The 22231-nt window shown below is 46.9% G+C and overlaps 1 protein-coding gene across 1 annotated transcript in view; it reads left to right on the top strand.

The window, feature by feature from the left end:
• The window catches only part of CSMD2 (CUB and Sushi multiple domains 2), a 230066-nt gene that overhangs the window by 144582 nt on the left and 63253 nt on the right, over nt 1-22231 (top strand). Inside the window, exons 24-32 of the mRNA XM_042834042.1 lie at nt 589-745; nt 1104-1295; nt 2579-2705; nt 6969-7171; nt 9486-9677; nt 12033-12171; nt 12575-12762; nt 18770-18964; nt 19772-19888. Of these exons, the coding sequence (XP_042689976.1) occupies nt 589-745; nt 1104-1295; nt 2579-2705; nt 6969-7171; nt 9486-9677; nt 12033-12171; nt 12575-12762; nt 18770-18964; nt 19772-19888 (1510 nt within the window). The remainder of the gene's footprint in view (nt 1-588; nt 746-1103; nt 1296-2578; nt 2706-6968; nt 7172-9485; nt 9678-12032; nt 12172-12574; nt 12763-18769; nt 18965-19771; nt 19889-22231) is intronic.

Genomic DNA, 22231 nt, shown 5'->3' with positions numbered 1-22231 from the left:
TAGCCCGGGGACACTGAGCAGTGTGTCACTGCTGTGTGTTGGCTGTGCTTAGAGACATTTTGTCACTGTGGGGAATGGGCACCTCTGAACTTTGTGAGCTCACGGCAGTGTCTGGCAGCAGCTTTAAGGTGGTAGTGAAGGTCTGTTGTGCTTCAGCTTAACTGAGGGAGCGTGGGGGTTTTAGCATTATTTTTGTGATTCTAGGAACCATTCCTCTGCAAATGGGGTTAATTTAAATTCAAGCTACTCAGCATCCCCATACTCGGATTAATCTGCATTTACAAGTTTCAGGACTCTATATGGAAGGAGACAAATCTAGGCTGAGTTTCTGTTAACCACAAAGAAATGGGTTTGTAGGAGGTATTGATACCACAAGATGTGTTCTGCTGTTCTAAAACCAGAGAACGCCTCTGCCCTTGTTGGTGGAATCCATGCATGTTCAACTCACAGAATCACAACCACACCAGAAACATCTGCCAGCATTTCTTTGGCTTCAAATGAGCCGCCCCTGTTTGCCCTCCCGAAGGGTTTGACCCCTAAAGTGGCAATAAAAGGTGTTTTCCAAAATTCGTTTCTCATTCCTCCCAGGTCTATGATGGCAGCAACAGCTCTGCTCGCCTGCTGGGCTCCTTCAGCCGCTCAGAAATGCTCAGCACCAGCATCAACAGCACTTCCAGCAGCATGTGGCTCGAGTTCATCACCAACAGTGAGAACACCAGCAAAGGCTTTGAGCTGCAGTTTTCCAGTAAGCCTTAGGCCCATTTTCGAGGTGTAATTCTATGGCTTTGTGTTACAGTTGCATGAGAAGAGGACGCAGTCCTTCCATAGCAGTTCTTGCAGTCTGAAGTGGAGTCGGAGCAGGGGAGAGGAGCTCTGCCCACGAGCCCTGCTGTGCACACGAGGCTGCAGCTGGGATAGCAGATCTCTGGGATCTCGCTCAGATCTTATTTGAGAAATGGAATTCTGCATAGGGTGTTTCTTCTTTGCTGTGATTCTTTTCCATCAGAGCATTTTCCTGGGAGGAAAATACTCCTTTGCGTGGTCTTGTGTTAACGCCTTCTGTTAAATGCCTGAGAAGAGCTGACGCCGTTTCTCCCGTCCAGGTTTTGAACTCATCAAATGCGAGGATCCCGGCATCCCGCAGTTTGGCTACAAGGTCCACGATGAGGGGCACTTTGCTGGCAGCTCGGTGTCGTTCAGCTGTGACCCTGGCTACACCCTGCGGGGCAGCAGAGTGCTGGTCTGTCTGACCGGGGAGCGGAGAGCCTGGGATCAGCCCCTGCCAACCTGTGTGGGTGAGAAGCTCTTGCTTTCCAAAAGTCCTCCAATGCTTTCTTTGTTTGTGGGCGCTGCACCGACGCCCTTCCTTTCTCTGTAGCTAATACATGTGATATTATCTTTAATATTGATTGCAGCCATCGACATCAAAAGGTAATGATAAGGATCCTGTGTAAGGCATCTTCAGATCGAGAGCAGCGATAGCTGCAAAACTTCTCCAGGCAGTGTTAACACGAAGCACCGCTGTGAGCACAGATTTGACAAGGTTTTGTGCTTCTCTGCAAGGAGACTGCTGCTTTTCCAGGCCTTGTCCTTTCACTTGATGAACACATTGTGTTAAATGCAGCAGCACTGCCTGGAAATGGCAGACAGCAGCGTGTCCTGGCGTTTGACAGATCAGAGTCGTGTTGATTTGAGAGCTACATGACACCTCATTCCAGTTTTTTGGGTATTTTAATTCCCTCAGCCTTCTCCTCGTCGAGTCCTGGCTTCCCCTTTACCTCTCCAAATAGATATCTTACAGCTTAGAAAACTCTGCTGTTGAGTTTTGTCTATCCAAATGAAGTGTGCATGCCCAAATCCATGCGATTAATGAGGGCTTCCAGGGCACGGCGAAGCTCTTACAGACTTTGTCCCCTTGGAGCTCTCAGCAGCTGCTTCCATGTGGTGCTCAGATGTTGGCACACCAAATTCTCCCACGCTGGGAGCTCTGTGCTGCAGCTCTGCTGAGTTTTAGCTTTGCTTGTTGAGAGGAAAAAGACAAATTTCTGTCATTTATCCATCCTGTTAGCCTGCATCCTATTTTCTGGGTGTTCATGAGAATGATTGCATCTTCATGAACGTGTGGGAACCTGGAGAATTTTAATGGGCATATAATGAAAACATATTCAAAATCCTCACGTTGGGGTTCATTTAGCAGCCATACGTATGCTGGCTCCTCCGTTTTATCACTCTTATGAATCGTTGAGGCTTTTTGCAGATGCAGGCAGAACTGAGTTCTTTGGCCCCACGTCTGGATCAGGGGAAGCAGGATGTTGGCAGGCTCTGCCTTTATTCACTGCAGAGCCAAAAAGGTGAAGAGGAGCTCTGACAACATGTCAGGCATTAGGAAGTGCTGTTGTTTGATGGCTCTCTCTTAGCTGAATGCAGTGACTCCCTAGCTTTGCCTGGTAGGCTGTAAGAATCTCTTTAAACAGGGGGCAAGTCCTCTGTTGTATTGATAGGTTGGGATTTGTGCTGTTGCCAGTAGGAGCCATGACAATGCAGTGAATCTTCTCATTAACCCATGTGTTTCTTACAGCTGAGTGTGGGGGTTCTATCAAAGGAGAGACGTCAGGACGGATTCTGTCTCCCGGTTACCCCACACCCTACGATCATAACCTGAACTGCATTTGGGCCATAGAGGCAGAAGCTGGTTGTACAATAGGGTGAGTAGAAGCTCTTCATGCTGGTTTTTCCATGCAGCCTTCTATGTGTGAGGCGACAGCTTCCATAGCCTGAGCTCTGAGCTAGCAGAGAGGCTGGGTTGTGTCTCTGGGGTTCCAAATTCTTTCGGCGTTTCTGAAATTCCCCAGTGGCTTTCACCCAGCAAACCCGATCTTTATCTCCTACTGGTTATTGTAGCTCGCTTTCCTATCCATGTACAGCTAATTTTTCTGGAGGTAGATCAATAATGACATAAAGCAAGTAGCAAGAATGCAGTGTCACTTTGAGAGTCCCCCATGGGGGATCAAACACTGCTTTGTCCGCTTGCCAGGTTGGACAGAAGTGCCACTGCTGCTTCTTCCCCTTTCCCCAGTGCTTTTCAGCCCCGTCTGGGCTGTGTCTAACAGCTATCATGCCATGTGATGACAAAGCCAGATTGTTTGCTGTTGCTGCCCGTGTTACTGCTGTATGAAAAAAATCTAAGAGCTTTTTTGTATTTACAAGTCTAAGAGTAAAACGTAAATGCTCTTCACCCCTTTCCTTGATTGGGGCAGAAACAAACATCTTCCACCACATTAGGGCTAAATTTCTGAATCGTATTCTGACATATGTCCAAGTGGCATAATCCTAAAATGGGGATGTGTGTATAGAATTGCTTGGAAGATCACATCCCAGAAAAGGATAATGGAAGGCAATGACAGATCTGGTCAGTCTGCCATCTGCAGTACCAGAGTAAGCCAGCACCAAAATGGATGAGCTCTGTGGAGTCACATTTGTGAGAATGAATGGTGAGGCATGGGGTCCCCAGCCAGAAAAATGAGACCCAGCACCTAGCTTTCACCTTCTAATCTTATTGTTTTATGGTTTTAATGAGAAGAACAGATGAAATACAGTTATTCTCCCAAAGGAAAGGCTCAGGATGGTTTCTGAACATCTGGTTTGTTCATAGACCCAAGACTGTTCTCTGTTGCTGCTCCTCTGACTTCTGTTCCCATTTTCTTTTTACTTTCCTGTTGGAAAATGGCAGTTTGAAATGTAATTTGGTCCTAAGTTGTGTGAATTTGGTGGTTAAGTAAGCATGATGCTGAGAACAGTTGGCTCATAAAGTCAGTGCAGTCACCAGCAGAATCCAGGCAGTTCTCTGCCCTCTGATGCTCCATCTGTGATCCCCGCTGCTTGCTGCTGTTCCCAGCTTGCCCCCATCCTGCCGAGCCACGTCTGTAAGCTCTCCCAGGGATTTCAGCCCAGCAAAAGCCACCTTCAGCAGTTATGTTGGCAGGTGAAGTTTGTGCTAAACTGATGGGACTATGGGGAAAAGAAGGGTAGATGATGAGGCTCGTTCAACAGTAGTTCTCTTCTCAGGCTCTCCCCACCATCCTACACCTTAGCTGGAGTGTCAGCCCCAGTTCTGTGCTGAGCTGAGCCCTGCTGCCGTTCAGCTGCGCTCACCCATCGCACTTCTGCCTTCACCGCCGATCCATTGCTGTATCAGCACTCATCTGCTCTTCAGCACTGACTGCTCATCACGCTGAGCGCTGTGCTGCTTTTGTCAATAGATTACGTGGGGATAGATTTGGTTCAGTATTTTCTATTTTCCTTAATGGAGAAATTCCCTCCATTAGGTGTGCTCTCAGTGCGGTTCAATAACGGATGGTTTCTGATCTTGCTCACAGAAGGAAGAGCAGAGCCAGCTCAATTCCTGCCCGAGCAGCTGCCAGTTGAATTCTCCTCTTTCTGTCCTGTAAAGGATTCTGCAGATTTCTGTCACACAGTGTAGGCATGAGCCCCCACTTCTGTTCCCCCAAAAGTACAGGAGGTGGCCTCATCCAAAGGCTGCTTCAGCCAACACAATCCTGTCCTGTGTCAGAGCACGCCCAGGAGCAGAGCTTTGGGTTCGTGTTTGCAGCATCACGGAGCTTGGAAAGGGCCAGGGCTGGAATGAAGGGATGCAGTGACACCAGGCACCTGTATGGCAGTGCACCTCGAGAGCCTCCCTTTGTCACCAGAGATGAAAGCTCCCTTCTTCTGCTCCTTTATTTGGCAGCACAGGAGAACAGATGATCTCTGGGTAGTTGAGAGCACATTCTCAGCAAGTTCATTTTTATGGTAATCCATTGGAAAAATAATCCTCTTCACGCATGATGCAATTGTATAAAGCCCTCATTTATAACCTACATTAAAATTAATCACCACAGCTTTTTGAATAAAGCTGTATCTGCACAGAAGAAGGAGAAGGAAAGGAAGGAATGAGAGACAGAAATGAGTCTGTCCATTACTGCCATGAAAGTTAAAGGGTTGTGCTGTGAGAGGGGATGAGTTGTGCTGATGTGTGAGCACACACACATTGCACTGCCCCAAGGAAGGGGCCATCATCCCATGGGTGGATCTGGGTGGGGGGCTTGGATGGAAAGCACCACCAGAAAGCCTTGGGTTGGTCAGGCAGCTTCCATATATGCACCACATACAACTTAGTTACTTTTAGCTGGTTTGTTTGGGTTTTTTTGCATGTAATTGAGTTTTCCCCTCTCCTCTGTTTGCTAAACCAGTTGCTCTGCCCCATCTTAAATTAAGCCCTGCTGGGAGCAGAGTCAGGCTGACAGAAAACTGGTGCCGTTTGGTTCCAGGTGTGCCTGTTGAACAGACGGGTTGCTTCAGAGCACACAGCTTTTCACAACACAGTGCTGTGTCCCACTGCACTCCTGAGCTGTGCCGGGCAGCCCATGCCCTGCTGCTGGTTGGCAGGGCACAGCTCTCCCCACGCTGGTAAAATGTGAGTGAAATGAGGAGGGGAGTCACAGCAGCCCAGCAGCTGCCCCTGATCCCCTGCCCGGCTCATTTCCACTCACATCTGCCCTTCCTGAGGACTTCAGCACAGGCTTTGATGGGCGCTGCTCAGCCTCAGAGCATCGTCAGGATGGGCTCCTGTGCTCAGCAGTTCTGCTGGGATCCATCCTCTTTTTTTTCCTTTTTTTTATGATTCTACCTTACTTACATGCATTTGCCCCAGATAAATGGCAAAGCAGCCAAAAACCACATCCATGTTTTCCTCCGTGCGCCGTCACAGCTTCAAGCCTGACACCCAACTGTTGGTTCTCACAGGGTTTCTCCCCATTTCCACAGCACACATCTCTGCTCCATCTGCCTGATCTCAGTGCTGGGCAGTATTTCCCCCAGTGCTGATTCGGCTGTGAAAAACAATGCACTTCTCAGGGCTGAACCCTGATGTACTGCAGCCTGGAGCTGATAACTCCCTCGGCTCTAACAAGAGCAACAACAGTATGTGATAGCTTAGCTGCTATTTGCACTTGCTGTTTGTGGCAAACACAAATCCCCTTTGCTGCCCTGTTTCATTAACTTGGGGCACCTCATGCCCTGCTGAGGGTTTCTTTTCCAGCATGACACTATTCAAATAAAGAGTGGTGTTATTTTCCTTTCCTTTTCTTCTCCCCTGGTGTACAAGATTAGCTCGGTGCCAGGAGCAAATTCTTTGATCTGAGAGCAGGTAACAAAAATCAATGCGTTTTATCGGTAGACAAAAAGCTGCTCCTTGTAGGACACCAAAAAAAGCAAAAGGACGGCCAAGGTTGTTGCTGTGTGCAACTACGGGGACAACGTGTGAAATGCACGAGAATCCATCAGTTGTCTGGAGGGACCTTAACACATTTACTGCTAATTTTCCTTTTGGAATAAGTTTCTCAGTGCTTCAGTGGCTATCTGTAATAGAGCTCAGCAAAACCCAGGGCAAAGCCTCTGTCTTCCAGTTCACGGCTCCTGTGCCTCTCTGCTGCATGTTCTCTGTATGTCCTTGACTGGGCCCTCTGTCTGTGGCAGCTTCCAATGTGAGGTGTGAGCACACGCAGTGTGAAAGCAGCAGTGAACTTAAGCTGGGGGCTGTCTGCTGCCCACAGTTGGCCTTTGGACCTCCACGTCACTGCTTGAGAGTTTGGGGACAGGTGAGTGGTTCTGTTTGCTTAGGGAGCACCAGAAAGGGGACAGCTTTTCAGAAAGCACTGCTACCCGTGCTTTGGTTGTTGGCCATGGATGGATGTTTCAGTAGGGATGTGTGCCGTAGGAGCTCTTAGGGTTTATAGACAAGCATTGGTAGAAGGCTGAAATACTTGAAGGTGAGTAACAGACAGCAGGAGAGCACATTTCCTATTCAGTGGCTCTCAGGTAGCTGAGGTTGGTGTAAGTACTGTCGTAACCCTCCAGCAATGAAGGCAGAGCTCAGTTTGGGTCTGACCTCGGTTCTTTCTGCCTCACAGACTCCATTTCATGGTTTTCCACACCGAGGAGTTCCACGATGTGCTGAGGATCTGGGACGGTCCGGTGGAGAATGGGATCCTCCTGAAGGAGATGAGTGGCTCCATTCTGCCTGGTGACATCCACAGCACTTTCAATTCCGTCATCCTTCAGTTCAACACTGATTTCTTCACAAGCAAGCAGGGCTTCGCCATTCAGTTTTCAGGTCAGCTTTGCATTCTTTCCCCAGTGTTGTCCAAGCTTGTCTTTGCAAGTGATTTTCTGCATCCATATTTAAGTGCTGCTGGTGAGCAAATGAGATGGCACTGAACACAGTAGCAGGAACTCGTGGGCATTTGTGCTTTTGGATCTCCACACATAGAGGACTCTCACATTTTGTCTTTGCAATGCGGTTGAATTCTGTGCTCCCTTTTGCTGCTGTCACCTTCACAGTGGTGAGTTTGGCAGCAAGGCATAGAGCAGCACATTGTGGAACACACAGAAGGAATTACAGATATTTTCCACCACATTCCCAACACATCCCTTGGAGACAGCAGCATTACAAGCAGCTTCTGCTGGGCATTCTGAGAGCAGTTGGTCAGCAGCCTCTGCAAACCAAGTCTATTTAAAATCTCTCAAATTGGATCCCCTGTGATGCAGATCCCAAAAAGCTCTATTTGCTGTATGGATGTCATTGCAAGCAGCAGCACTACCTGCAATGCAACTGCAGTCTGTCATTGCCTGAGTCCTGCTGGTCATTACCTAAGACCTGGCTTTGCAAGCACATTTATTCCAATTACATTAGGGTAATACATTTCAACATGCAAACAGATTTCCAGGCCTTCACTGACTTTTTCAGTACCCTGCCAGCCCTTGCCCATTTTGGAGATGGCAGTAAATAGTTCAGTAAACTATTGAATGATGATGCAGCTTCTCTGGGACTCCAGCACATCAAAGCAGCAGAGCTCATTCTGTCGCTCCCAGGTTGCTCACAACTTTCTGTTCCGGCTGTGTTGGGTGGCCTGGAGAGCAGACCAGCTCTGGGGAGACCTGAGCTTTGCTTGCTCCATGCCAGGCTCGTGTCTGCTTGCCAGGAAGGACCAGGACTGGCTGCTGCCTTGCCTTATCTTCAGTTGCACAGAAAGAGAGAGGGATTTCCTCTGGCTCTTTTAAGGAGAGCTTGCTGTAAACCAGCTAGGTGTAATGGGCTCATATCAACATAGCAGGAAATAAGCTCTGTTCTGCTGCCTGATACAGAGCTGGTCTTTATTGAATGCTTCTGCTCAAAGCCTTTGTTCACAAGGTGTGACTAAGCAGCCAGCCCTAAGCTCAGAAGTTGACAGTTTTGGATCTGGTGAACTTCAGTGATCTATATAAGCTTGCACGACCTGTGTTACTTCAGGACTTTCCCTGCTGTTAAACGGAGCTGTGCTGCCTGCCCCAGCTGCCAAGGCACTCGGGGAGGGCTGGGATACCAACAGGGCTCAGCTCACAGCCTGCAGGGACATGGCAGCAAGGCACATGTGTTTCTAAAAGGTCGGGCCTGATGCTCACAGGGCTGAGGGTGAAATTCCCCTCCCACATGGGGGAAGTGAGAAGTGCAGGCAGATGAGTTTACTTTGCAGTATGTCATACATAGAATTCTATAAAAATGCCATGTAAGATCAGCAGATGCCTGGACTTACTAAATAAACACGCATGTGCACAATTATGCATCAGGCTTGCACTCTGTGTAGTGTTCTTGAACTTGCTTCTCCCCAGAGCCTCCACCAGCTGGAGTGGCAGATGTTGAGTGCAAAGTAAAAGGCAGCTTTTGTGTGTGTGACAACTTGGGGAGATCCTGAAGGAGGATCCTGAAGGATGGAGCAGGAAGCCATGGCCTGGGTATCTGCTTAAGGACAGGGCTGCAGTGCCTGGCATCTGCACTGTGAATCCCTGGGGTATCTGCCCCCTTCTCTGTCCTCTGCAAATGAGTCTGGATGGAAATAGGAAGGAATTTGTCCTTGTTGTTGAGGTGATAGTGTGGGGTTTGGTTGCAGTGTGCCATTGGTCTCCTCAAAATGCAGATGCAGTGATCTTTTCCTGCTCGTCTTGGTTTCACAGTGAAAATGGTGCTTCTTCCTACTGCAGAAAAAGCACTGGGACAAGTGCACTAAGAATAAGGAGTTGTGATGTGTTAGAGCAACAGGGGCTTGAAATTAGGGCATGAAGGAGATAAGGTTGTATCTGATATTGTCTGAAAATCAGTGCCTGTAGCAACGGAAGGTCTCTGCTGGAAGGACCAGCAGAGGAGGGAAGGAAGCTTCATGAACTTACCTGGTAATCAATGGTCTGCAAAATATTTGACAGCTCTGTGTTCAAATAATTAGCATTTGTTAGCCTGTAGCAAAGAGGGAGGGAGCTTGACATTTTCCTGTGAAACTTAATATGTTGAAAACGTCTGGAAATACGCAAGGTTCATCATTTTGCAATAAAAAACGGTATAAGCCACGAGGAAATTTGTAAGCCTGTATTAAATACGCATCTTTCATACTCGTCAGTTTCCACTGCCACTTCCTGCAATGACCCAGGGATTCCCCAGAACGGGAGCCGGAGTGGTGACAGCAAAGAAGCAGGAGACTCCATCGTCTTCCAGTGTAACCCGGGATATGTTCTGCAAGGGGAGGCCAAAATCACTTGTGTGCAGATTGAGAACAGATTCTTCTGGCAGCCGGACCCCCCCTCCTGCACAGGTATGAGCCAGCATCCCTCCTCCCATTGCATTGGCTTCCCTGCATGGTTTCACTGCGAGACATCCCTGTCTGAAGGGGGCGAGTCCCACCTGGTTTGAAGAGATGTACGTGGAGGTACATATGTCTCAGCCATGTCAGCTTTGTCCCTGGAGTGTCTGAGAAAATGAGAATCTAGTTCATGCTGGAAGCTCATAGGACGTACTGCAGTGTAAGTGATAATATTTGACCTGACAAGTCAAAATGAAAGGCTTCTTGAAAACTCAGGCCGGTAGAGAGGATTGGGGTCATGGGCAAATGATTTCTGCATGAGAAGATAACAAATCCTAAAGAGAAAACTATCTGAAGTTCTCTTTGAGCTCATAAAGTGATAAAAGAAGCTCCTGACTGTTTCCATTTGCCGAGAACACACAAAAGCAGTCATGCTAAGAACATGGGAGCAATAAGCGTCAGCTGTGTTGGCCTGTTAAACGGTAGCCACAAATTATTCATCCTATAACTTCATTCCTTCTGGAGCAGTGTTATCCCAAGGAAGGAAAATCAGTTGTGATTCTAACATCTGGTTTAATGCCAGCTAGTAAGCTTCTACAGCACTGCAGGGATCTGTGCTCCCTGCAGGATGACTTGATTTCTGAATGACTGTCCTGATGATCTGCTGTGGCACTCGTTCAGCCCAATGGGGACGGTCCTTCTGGTCTTCCTGGAGCTATAACTGCATGTCATGCCCATCTCATCATCCCTCTCCTGGTTAGTTTTCTTGCACTGCCGAAGCTGAGCTCGCAGTCCTTCTCAGAGGTGCACAGCCAGTGCCTTCACCCAGGTGTGGGATTTCTCACGAATCGTTTCTTAGGCAGTTTGACGTGGAGATCTGAGTGGGGCCCTTCTGGAGCAGAGCAGTCCTGTTGTAGATGTGAGCTCTGATAGGCTGTGACAAAGCTGAAAGCAACGTCTTGCTCCTTCCCTTCCCTCACTGGCAAAGGATTTGGAGAAATAACCAGTAGTCAGATAATGCCAGCTGTAGAGTAGCTGTGTAACAGGCCGCCTGGTTAGAACTGATTGAGAAAATGGGGTTTAACTGAAGGCTTGAGTTTGATGACTGTACTTAGCATTTCAAATAGGTTTTCACATTTATTTTGCACAACTTCTGAGGTCACTAGACAACGTGGGCTGAACCAAAACGTCCACTGAAGTAAACCCCTGAGATTTGGGGGCATTTGAAGTCTGGATCCAAATAGCTGTGACTTGAATGAGTTTCCAGACCAAATCCTTTGGAGAGTACGGGTGGGATTTTCAAAGAAAATTAGAGGGTGTGAAGCAGTCATTTCCCATAGGCTTTTCAAAAATGAGTGTGTGTTTTAGTTTCTTCTAAATTTTCCCATAAGCATTCATCTGGTAGAGGAGGGCATCCTAAAGGCTGAGATGAAGGTTAACGGACACGGAATGTTTGCTTGCGGTTCCTCCAGGTTCTTTTGAGCACGACCTTCCCCATTCTGTGCACTGCTCCCTATTCAGGAGGAGTGGCAGCTCTGGTGCCTGCACTCTCCTGTGGCTGGGCTTGACTGGGGAAGTTGCTTTGGTTCAAGGATGTTTATTTTGCTCTCTTTATAGTGCAGCCCAGTGCAGTGTTACCTGGAGGTATGCAATGAGGGCTGCAGGAATGCCCACAGGATGCACACACAAACATGCACTCCTTCCTGTCAGTTCATTCCCCCCATTTCTGCCCCACGCAGCTCAGTTCCCAGCAGCTGTGTGCAGTGCTGCAGGCTGCTGGTTGCTCAACACCTGCGTGTTTCACCCCACCGCAGTGTGGGGGATTGATCTGAGCAGCAGGGAGGATTTTAGGGCATCGACCCTTATGAAGGAGCTGCAAGAAAAGGCTGACGAAGAAATCAATCGCGAGTATTTGCCACTGTGGAAATACGTGCAGGCAATTTCAGCCTTAAAAAAGGTAATAATTGATTTTTCTATCAGCTTGGCACTTAATGTGTTGGTGAGCGCAATAAACGCGATCACATCATTAGTCCCAGACAGCATTTTCACTTATTTAGAGACATGCCAGACGTTACCTGGAGTTGCCTATGCAACAGAAGAGCACCAGGTAGCTCTGTCTCCTTTGGGTTCCTTTTGGCTCATACAGATTGTAGCAGCACCCAGAGCTCTTTCCCTGCGTAGAGCCTGGCATAACAGAGCCCTCATTTCCATTAGGGCCTCGTAATACAGGTAGTATTGCAGACTGCCTCTCTGTCCCCATATCCGTCCACCTCTCTCTCTTTTCTTTTTTCCCCTCCTTGCATCTCATTTGCTATTTTTAACGTTTCTCTGAGACAAAGCCTCATCCCTGTGCCTGATTGCCTTCAGCTCCCTGCGGAGGGATCCTGACAGGACCAGCAGGAGTGATCCTGTCCCCGCAGTACCCAGAGCCCTACCCGCCGGGGAAGGAGTGCGACTGGAAGCTGACCGTCTCTCCTGATTATGTCATTGCCTTGGTATTTAACATGTGCGTACCCCAGAGCTGTTCCGTGCTGTGGGCTGGGGAGGAGATGCTGTTGGAGGGGCACTGCCTGGCTCTGGGCTGCCTGTGGATCCAAATCTCCCTGGAGGAAGCAACCCAGAGCTGGTGGGACTGGCCTCGAACACAACCGTGTAACTACATAGGAAACCCCTGCAGCATCACTTGGCACAAACTTAGCTGTATCCCCACTCCTTGATGCTTACGTATGTACAGAATGGAGGCAGAGGCGTCCCGTCCTTAGCTGGGGAGCTGGCTGGGGTCAGGAGCTGCATCTCAGTGCTGTGGCAGTGCAGCCCACCCAGACCCCAGCCTGCTATTCTCCAAGGGGCTACTGCAGCATGCTGATGCTTCATCCGCCCTTCCTTTTTGGTTTTATTTTTCTTTGCAGCTTCAGTTTGGAACCTGGCTATGATTTCCTTCACATTTACGATGGACCCGATTCGCTCAGCCCCCTGATTGGAAGCTTTTATGGCTCCCAGCTACCTGAGAGGATAGAGAGCAGCAGTAACAGCCTCTTCCTCGCCTTCCGGAGCGATGCATCTGTCAGCAATGCTGGTTTTGTCATCGAATACACAGGTAAGAGATGTGTGGGTGCCTGGCCCAGCTAACTCTACCCAGCTAATTCTACCACAGCGAACTTAAATAGCTCTGTCCTCTCCTTAGCAGAACATGCCATTTAATTTCAGCTTTGAGCACCAGAAATGATCAAACTATTGAACGGTTGTTAGGAACACTGCACAGTACCATGGATTTATGATTTATTCTTAGCAGCAAAAGCAGCTTTGTCCAAGAAAGGAGATGCAGACCTTCATACCCTGTATTGGGATCTCGATCTGAATTGTTGATATGTCATTCAAGAGCAGAGCTGGGTGACTGGAGGTGGAGGTGAGGATCACAGAGGTGGATGCTCAGCTCTCTTTGAATCAATGGAGCTCTCCTGAAATCTGTGCATTTTAAAATTCTGAATCATTCACTTAAAAACCCAGTAATAATCAGCAAAAAGAACAGAATATTCAGTTCACAGGTCTGTGCATTACTAAGCGTTCACTTTTCTTCTTGCTTGCTTGAGGAAGAAGTAAGCCTCTGCTTTCTGGTAGCTTCAGCTCTCACTGTCTGAGACATGGGCAGTGGTTGGAGTTTTCCCTGGATCCTGTTAGCTCTCTGTTGATGGAGGAAGCTGAAACTGACAGACCTGGCACTGCTGCTCTGGGAGATAGAGAGCAAAAGGGAGGCTTTGGCAGAGCCTGTTGCTGGTTTGTAGGCAGAAGAGTAGAGTTGCTACACACTAGTTAAAAATACGCTCTGAAAAACTGGATCTGATGAGCCAGGATTATGTAAGACAGAAAAGTAAGAGCTGCAAAAAACAGAGCTATGAAGAAATGATTCTTCAGGCTTAGATGGTCTGTATGTGCTTGCTGTATGGGAAAAAAATGGCTTCAGATGCACTGGATGTGTGCCACTGTGAAGCCAGCATGGCTTTGTGTTCATAGTGAAACAGGCTGCTGAGCCTTGTTGGCCCAACCGTGTGCTGTGGGAGCAGCAATGGTTTGTGCTGGAGAGCTGAAGGGCTGCTGCTGTGCTTTCAGTGTGCTCAGGCATTTCCCTTCTCCAGTGCCACCTCCATCGGTCGTTCCTGCTATTGAGTTCACCTGGCCAAAGGTTAAATGATAGCAAAATGACCAACTCCTGTTATTCATACAGAGCAGATGGATTTCCCTGCAGTGAAGGTAAGTGAAGATAACAGGACAAAGACAACAGCGCTGCTTAAGATCAGAGAGATTAAAAGTTTTCTGCTATCATTAGAATGAATTTTACTGAAAATTAAGTCTTGGGTTTCTCTTCTTTCCCTTTTTGGGCAGTTATAAAGTGGTTAACAAATGAAATCTCATTAAATTAGGGTTGTTGTGTGATGCCTTTTTCTTCTAAACACTCCTACAGTGTTAATCGTGCCTGCATGCTTCCCAAAAAGCCAAACTGCTGGGACAAAAGAATGAGGCTTTAGGTTTGCTCATTAATTTCCCCACACTTTAAAAGGAGCCCAGGATCCGAGTCCGATAAGCAGCAGAAAATAGAGCTTATGGGAATTGAAGGAAGAAGAAAAGAAGAGCAGGGGGGAGGATGTGTGAAAGAAAATCAGACACCCAGCTCAGCTCCTTGCCAGCATGGAGTCCCAAGTACAGTTCAAAGACGCTGCCCCACTGTTTGGTCAGTGCTGCAGCACACCGTAGGCTTTTGCCCCAACCTCCCTGTCTGACCCGTGTCATATGTGAAATGCTGTTAATTACCAGGGGCTTTGTAGTCCTCTTTTGGTGATATTTGGGTGGAAAAACAAAGCAGCCATCTGTCAGCCCCTCCTTGAAATCCTGCATCTTCCCTGGGACTGGGACCGTACCGCTAGCCTGCAGCTACGGCGTGTGGGGTGAATTTCAAACAGCCTCGGCTCTTCAGCTGAAATTGTTTCAGGGGCAATGGCTCTTCTAGAGAAAGTTGTCCTCTGGGGCCAGGAGGAGTGGAGAAAACAGAGACAAGAATGAGTTTGGCTTTTATTATGCTGATTTTTGTGTGGAGCGTGGCAGTGAGAGTGAAGTGGGAATGCAGCAATGCCACGGAGGTGATGGAGGACAGACCCACGGCTCGGCTGGGTCCCCATTTAACCACACTGATGTGCAGCTCCAGAGGGATTTCTGATGGATGAGCACACATCTCTGCTTTGTACCCGTGCTGCACTGTCAGCTGTGGAGCAAAATGAAAAATCAAACCAAGGTTACCAGCAAAAAGCAGAAGTGCACATACGCTTCAGTGTAGTGGTTTACAGTCTGCATAAAGCCTTTGCTGGGTTCAGAGAGGAAGGTGTAACTTCAGTGCAATAGTTTGGGGGATTTCACATGGGAAGGAATGCATCCTTTAGAATGAGTGAGCTGTGCTGAGCAGGTTTTGGCTTCGGGCTGGAAAAGTGCTTTCCTCAGGCATCCTGTTAAGGTCTGGGGATGTTATCACTGCCCTTAACAAAGTGCTTCTTTGCAACACCAGCTTGGTTAGTGCTGCCATTACTGAAGGCAGCTTGCTTTGTTCGTAGCAGATTCACTGGAGCCTGACAAGCATTAGTCTAGCAAAGCAAAAGGATGATAAGTTCTTCATTACACAATAAGGACAGTGACAAAACAAAAGCTTAAATACAGAGAAGACATTGCTTTCAATTTCCTAAAATTTATCTTTTGTTCCAGTGGTTGCTTAAGAATATTTTTCAAGTCTTTATCTCAGTATCTCTGTATGTATTAGCTTTTGAACCAAGATTACATTTCTGTGCCTCATTTATACCTGGGAGATTGATGGCTGCAGAGCAGCACCAGGTAAGTCCCCAAACCTGGCTGCAGTCCATTCAAAGGAGCCCTGTGTGTGAGTGGCTCCCATTCATCTGCTGCTGCCAGAAGGTGCCACCAGATATCCTGAATTGATCTGGGTATGAGCATCTATGGCAGGGACTGTCTTTTCTCACTGGGAAATCTGAATTCTAACAATCAGTTTGCATCACATTGTCTTGCAAACCACACAATTCCATATTCGTACGCTGATATTTTTCAATGGAGACCACGCTTTGTTGGTGCTGTGAAAGGCAAGCAGGAGAGCTTTGGAGAGCTTTTCCCAGCTCATCTCCCTGCTGTGTGTTCTAGGAACATGGTGGGTCCGTGGCCGTGGGCACAGAAGTGGGTCAGACCCATCGATTCCTACCTCCATCCCAGCAGCCTGCACTGATGCTGTGCATTCAGGTCTGGCTCCTCATGTGTAGGGCACAAAGTGGGAAGGAGTTCCCAGGTGAGGTGCTTCAAAGCAGGAGGGTTTCTCACGCTTTTTTAGTGCTTCCTGTTTCTTTTTCAGGCCAAAAGTGAAGAGGCGTGAAATTGAAAGCAAACGAAGCAAAACTGATTACTTTTCACCCATCCAAAGGAATGGGGAAAGAAAAAAAAAAAAACAAAACAAAAAAAAAAACCTCACCTTATTTTAAATCCATTATTATTTTGCCAGAAGTATTTCGCCCATCCTGAGCATATAAACATACACTCAGCATTACTTATGGGTTATTTAGGGTGGAAATTCCTCCCAGAAACTCTACTGTGCAGTTGCAAGGCAAGCTGTTTAAAAAACATCTAGTGCTGTTTGCTGTTGAAAGAAATGGGAAATGCTGCGTGAGCCTGGAACAGCATCATGTGAAAGCACAGAGGTTTTCTTTGGATCAGGCAGTCTGGTTTGCTGGGATGAGCGGGAGGAGGCTGTGCTGCTCCTGGGCTGGGAGATCCTGATGTAATTTGTCTTTTCTTCAGTCTATGATGACTGCTGTGAAAAACTCTTTCAAGCATTTTCTCTGGGTGTTGCTTTAAGGCTTAGTGCTTATTAAAGGCTTGCATGTGTTCACAGGCATGGAGCTGGTGATGCGCTGGGCAGACAATGCTCTTTGATGGAGCTGTTCTGAGCATGCTGATAAAAGCCTGACCTCTCTGTCTAGGAGCTCCTGCAGGCTTTGAGTTTTCCTTGAGAAAGAAGAGGGGAAGTGCAGAAAATCTCTGCTTTCCATGGGCTAATGAGGCAATTCTCATGGCATTTTTGTCTTGATTCTTTTCTAAACATTTGGCAGCCTGACTCCATGTTAATTGGGACATCGTGGTGAAGTCCTCAACTTCTGAAGTGGGTGATTGAAAATAAAACATTAATTCTAAATGAGCAAGCACTGTTCTCACTTTGTAGCCCAGTAAATCAAAGGCTGCTCTAGCTGTGGCTTTTCTTCATCCCTCTATGAGCCTTTTGCTGTCAACATGCAACCCAGTGCTTCCTCGAGCTCGAGCTCCTGCCTTCCTCTGTACTGCTGAGAACGAGTGGGGCCGTTCAGCAGAGATGTGCTGGTGTGTCAGGAGGGGAGCGGTGTCCCAGAAGGCACAGACCCTCAAGTGAACAGAGAAGCGGTCGGGAATGAGGAGAACACATCAGAAGCAGCTGGGCCATCTCAGCAATCAGCTTTGAGCAGCCTGCAGTGACTTGAGTGCTGAGCAACGCAGCTTCACAAAGAAAGAGCAGAAGATGAGATCAAGAGCGTGGCTCGGGCATCTGACAGCTGGCTGGGAGGATGGCTGCCAGGTTGAAGCCACGTTAACTTGTGAGATGAAAGGCAGCAAGGCTGTTCCCAGCCACACGAGGGGCATAAAGTGGTCATAAGAAACCATCAGGCGCAGCTTTTGTACGGAAGGGGCTAAAAGTGAATGTTAGCAATTCAGGGAGATAAAGACTAACAGAACAAACAAGTATTTTGGAAATGCCGGTGAAGCACTCTTGCGAAGGACTTGCGTGCTGCAGAGGGCTCTGAGCTGTGCATCTGCCCTGCTCATCCTCAGGGCCCGGGCTGGCTGATGCAAGAAACGTTTCACTCCCTTCTGTGGGCTGTGATGGCTGTTCTGCACAAGAGTGTACATCTGTGAGGAGCACTGAAGGTTTAGCAGGTCCACGGCTCCCAGAATGGAGAGCTGGTTGTTCTAGGAGAAGCCAGTGGCAGCTGCTCCTGGTGGTAACACTTCGCTGATGGGATCTCTGCAACAGCTGTTGTGTAAAAGCAGACGTAAAGTGAATCCTGTTCTTTAGTGGGGAGAAAAGAATGAACGAAAACGAGACTTGGCTTGGCTGTTTCCTCTTTCTCCCTCCAACCCCTCCCCAGACACTAAAAGCCCGTGATTTAATACTTAAACACATTATAATTGTTCGCAAACGCACTGCTCTCAGAAAAACCCTCATTTTTAATGAGCAGTTTCCAAACGACAAAAGAGCAGGATTAATCAAAGCCTCTAATTATATTTTGTGCAGGAAAAAAAAAAAAAAGAAAGAAAGAAAAGAAAGAAAGAAGCAAAGAAAAAAATGCCCTCAGAAGAAGGAAAGAAACATCCAAGTCCTGAAGGCTTGTAGTCTTTACTGAAATTTTCATATGTAAATGGGATTTTTAACTCTGCAGGGCATAGTGAACAGAGAAAAATGCCTTCATTTTGTCTAACTGCTTGTAATCATTTTGCAATAATTGCAGCCATGCTGCACATCTGGAGAGTCAAGCAGCTAGCACGTGGCACTGCGTTTCATGGCGAGAGCAGGCAGCTCTCAGATACTGGCATGATAGGTGCCAATGAGAGAATGTGAACAGATGTAGCACATCTGAAATGTAGTGTGTGTTCAATCTGTGTTCAATATGTCCTGACTTGCAGTTTCCTGCAACCTCCTGAAGTAGAGGGAGGGCAAGTGTAGGTAGTTGCCGCGTTGATTGAATTTTGAGTGCCAGTTAATGTGTGTGAACTGAAGCTTTCCTTCTTACAGTATATTTCTACCAGAGCTGAGCATCAGTGAATGATCCGGACCAGAATCTGACCCTAATAATTCCCCAGATTCAGCAGCTTGAGAGAATGCTTGAAAACTAAGCCCCCCGCAAGTGGTGCTGGTGTTTGTGATATGCTTAAGTGAGAATCTAAAGCAAGAAAAGTCAAAAACTATGTCATTGTCCACAATTTGAAAGCAGTTGTACCAGACCGGTAAAGATGTTGGCAATTTTGTCTTACAGAAAATCCCAGGGAATCGTGCTTTGATCCTGGATCAATTAAAAATGGTACACGAGTGGGTACAGATCTGAAACTGGGATCCACCATCACCTACTACTGTGATGGAGGGTATGATATCGAAGGGGTCTCCACGCTGACGTGCATAATGGGAGAGGATGGGAAACCTGCGTGGAACAAACCCCGACCTACCTGTACAGGTAAGGAGAAAGGGCCCAGTGCTAAAGCAGTTTATTCCATTGCAGCACTTGGTGTTAGTTTTGCGTAGAACTGCTTGCACAGAGACAGAAATGTGTTCCCTAGTTCTTTCATTTCTAACACCGTAGGGTCAGGAGGAGTTGACTTCAGTCAGCATTCAGGAGCTTACTTGAACATTTGCTTACCTGACTCCCTGCTAATCAGAGCCCTTAAGCATGTGCTGTCCTGAGCAGGGTCATAATTGAGAAGACAGGCATTTTTTTTTAGATATTCTGTGTTGTGTTTGTGGGTGTGTTGTTTTCTGGCTTAATGAGAAAATGGTTTAAGTGATGGCTTTGCAGTTAGACCTTCTTAATGTAAGAAACGGCAGAAGAGAGAGCTGTAGTCTGCTGGCAGGAAGAATGGGATCTTGGGCTCCCCTCAGAGCTTCTGCCACTGGGAAAGGCAAAAAGAGCAGGAGCTCATGCTGCCAAGCCCTGAGCTCTGGGAGCAGATGGAGAGCAGTGCAAATCACCCATTAGGCTGCAATACCATACATGGCATCCCTTAGCCTCAGCATGGTCTTAATAATTAAATGTGAAGCAGGCATGAACTCAGGTTAGGATAAGCCTTATTTTTCTTAATAAGAACTTGCAGCGAGAGCTGCAATGCCTGAAGCACAGAATCGATCATAGGTCGGGGCAGCTGACACTGCATAGAATTACAAAATGCGTGTGGAGATGGATATGAGAGCAGCAGGAAAAAGGCTGGTGGTTCTGGCAGGCTGTGGGAAGGGCGCCTCGTGATCTGCTCTCGTCTTCGTCTTACAGCGCCCTGTGGTGGTCAGTACACAGGCTCAGATGGTGTAGTCCTCTCTCCAAATTATCCCCAGAATTACAGCAGTGGACAAGTCTGCTTGTACTTCATCGTCGTGCCAAAGGACTACGGTATTTTTCTTTCTTAACAGATTTTCAGACGCCTGATGTTGTTCTGATGAAGCAGTAGAATGAATGCATATGTAAACAGATGTAAGGGAAATTGGAAGATGGCACTGTTGCATGCTAATTGTGCTTTGAGGTCACTGAAGCTTATGGAAATTTTCTGAATTTCAGAATTATCAAAAATGAGGAAAAAAACAAATCTAACAAAATCCATGGTCCCATTCCCATTCCGGTTCCTGTTTTGTATCCAATTGTGTAGAGTTGAAAAATCAGCAAGGAATAATTCATGGTGCTTAATACTAACAGCAGACTCTGAGAGTATGAAATGTACTTTCTGTAATTGCATTCTAACTGAGGTTCTAAATAATCTGTCTGCATGAAGAAGCACATACATGTGTAGTTTTGTTGATGTGAAGCTATAGGAGTTACAGGTAATACTATGTAGATCAAATTGTATTGGTTGAGCAATTTGAGGTGTATTTTGAAGATTCTGACAACCTTGTTCAACCTTGTTCAATGATTAGGACTGAACTAGCTCCTGGCTGGTGTCATATGGTACCTATGGCCAGCTGACAGAAAAGCTGTCAAAACTGGAACAATGGCTTCCCCATGCATTCTGATTGCAGGCACTTGTATTGTTGATTATAACTTGCTTGAGTAAAGTTTCCTTGTAGATGTTATTATTCTTGTATGTTCATCATGACGTGTGCATGGTATGCTCTTAAATGAATGTGGTGCAGCTACAGATTAAAGGAAAGCACCTTTTAAGAGAGGAAGGGGAAAGCTTGCTGGTAAATGAAGTTCTGACAGCACCAAATCTGTGTTCTGGTAGCATGCTTGAATGAGCCGATATTCTACATCTATTTGCTCATTCAGTCTGTCTACTGAATTGATGCATAAACGCACATCAAAGTCAGACTCATTTAAATGGATCATCATTCTTTTAATAGACTCCAATCCCACTTAATTTTGGTCAGTTAGGATAAAAGCATGGTGGACATTGTAGGAACACTTGAGGTAAGTAGCTTGATGGGTATTAGTATTGGTTAACATATTTTCTTATTTGAAGGGAATTCAAAGCTCTCTGTAAGAGCTCCTGCACTGACAGCTCTGGCAGATGAAGGTCTCTAAATTCTGTTATTTGATACAGTTTCTCAGCGCATTATATTGATCTTGTTCTAGTCAGTCCCTGTGGCCTTTTCAGTTGTTTATGATTTCCTTTGCTAAGAGAGCAAGATGTGAAATAAGATGCCGCTCACTTCAGTTGTAAGCTCTCTTCACTTGAATTGCCCTTCTGCCCAAATGGATCTGGGTTACCTCTAAGTTCCTGGCTCTAACGGATGAAATACTACACTATAATCACACTTCTTAACCTACCTTACTGCAGCTGGTCTTGATAGTCCCTTAAGAAACACAGCATCTAATGGGCTAGACAGTCTTGATCTGCAAGTGTGACTTCTGCCAACTATAGGATGACAGCTAAATTAGTTTCTTTTCTCCACTCGCTGCCTTTCAATGGCTTCATTGAAAGCAGCCAGGAAAACCATTAGTAGCAAATGTTACGCATTTCCCATCTCCTTCACTTTGCTGCTCTGTGGTCACCAGGCATCAGGGTGTGCTGTCGTCACTTTTTCAGTGCTCCTAGCATCAAAGCTGTGCTGGAAACCTGAATGTGCAGGAAACAAATGTTATAGCTTGGTGAATGATGAATTTCACAGCAAGAGACCTCTCAGCTTGTGAACCTGCAACTGGGCTCTTACAACTTGAAAATGCAAAAGGAGGAGAGAAAGACAGGGGTGAGGCTTCTCTGGGCAGATTTGGGAGGAAAAGAACCTGTTATTTTATTCTAAAAAATAAAGATAAATAACAGAAGTCTTTAGCGTTAGTTAAGCAAACAAACAAACAGCCCTCTGATCCTCTCATTATTTTATTGTTGTTTTTTTTCAACTCTGCATGCCCTCAGGCATGCATGTGTGCAATGTGTGCAGTGAGACCCAGAGCACTGAATGGCGCTATTAGCAGTCTCCATAGACTGGCCTAAGACTGGCTGTTTGTAAAATTGTGAGTGTCCTCCTTCCTTGCAGTGGTCCTCCCTGGGCACAGTGGCACAATCCAGAAATTAATTCCTTCAGAACAGAGACTGTTGTTTTGTTCAGGCTTTGCACAACACCTTAAGAGTGGGGGCCCAGCTCATGACAGAGGCTCAGTATAAGTAATAAATAATTATCTGTAGGTGAAATTATACACCTTGTGTTACGTAGGCAGGCAAACGGGATGATTCACAAAGCAGCCCCTTTTGGCCTATGAATCACAGTTAAAGCGTACTGGCAGACAAACACGGGGGAGGCT

Source organism: Centrocercus urophasianus, unplaced genomic scaffold, assembly GCF_019232065.1.
Source record: "Centrocercus urophasianus isolate 14NV4802_14NV808 unplaced genomic scaffold, USGS_Curo_1.0 seq_43, whole genome shotgun sequence".
In the NCBI taxonomy this organism is placed as follows: Eukaryota; Metazoa; Chordata; class Aves; order Galliformes; family Phasianidae; genus Centrocercus; species Centrocercus urophasianus.
Note: the sequence above shows the minus strand (reverse complement) of the source record. Positions and strands in the feature narration are given on the sequence as shown.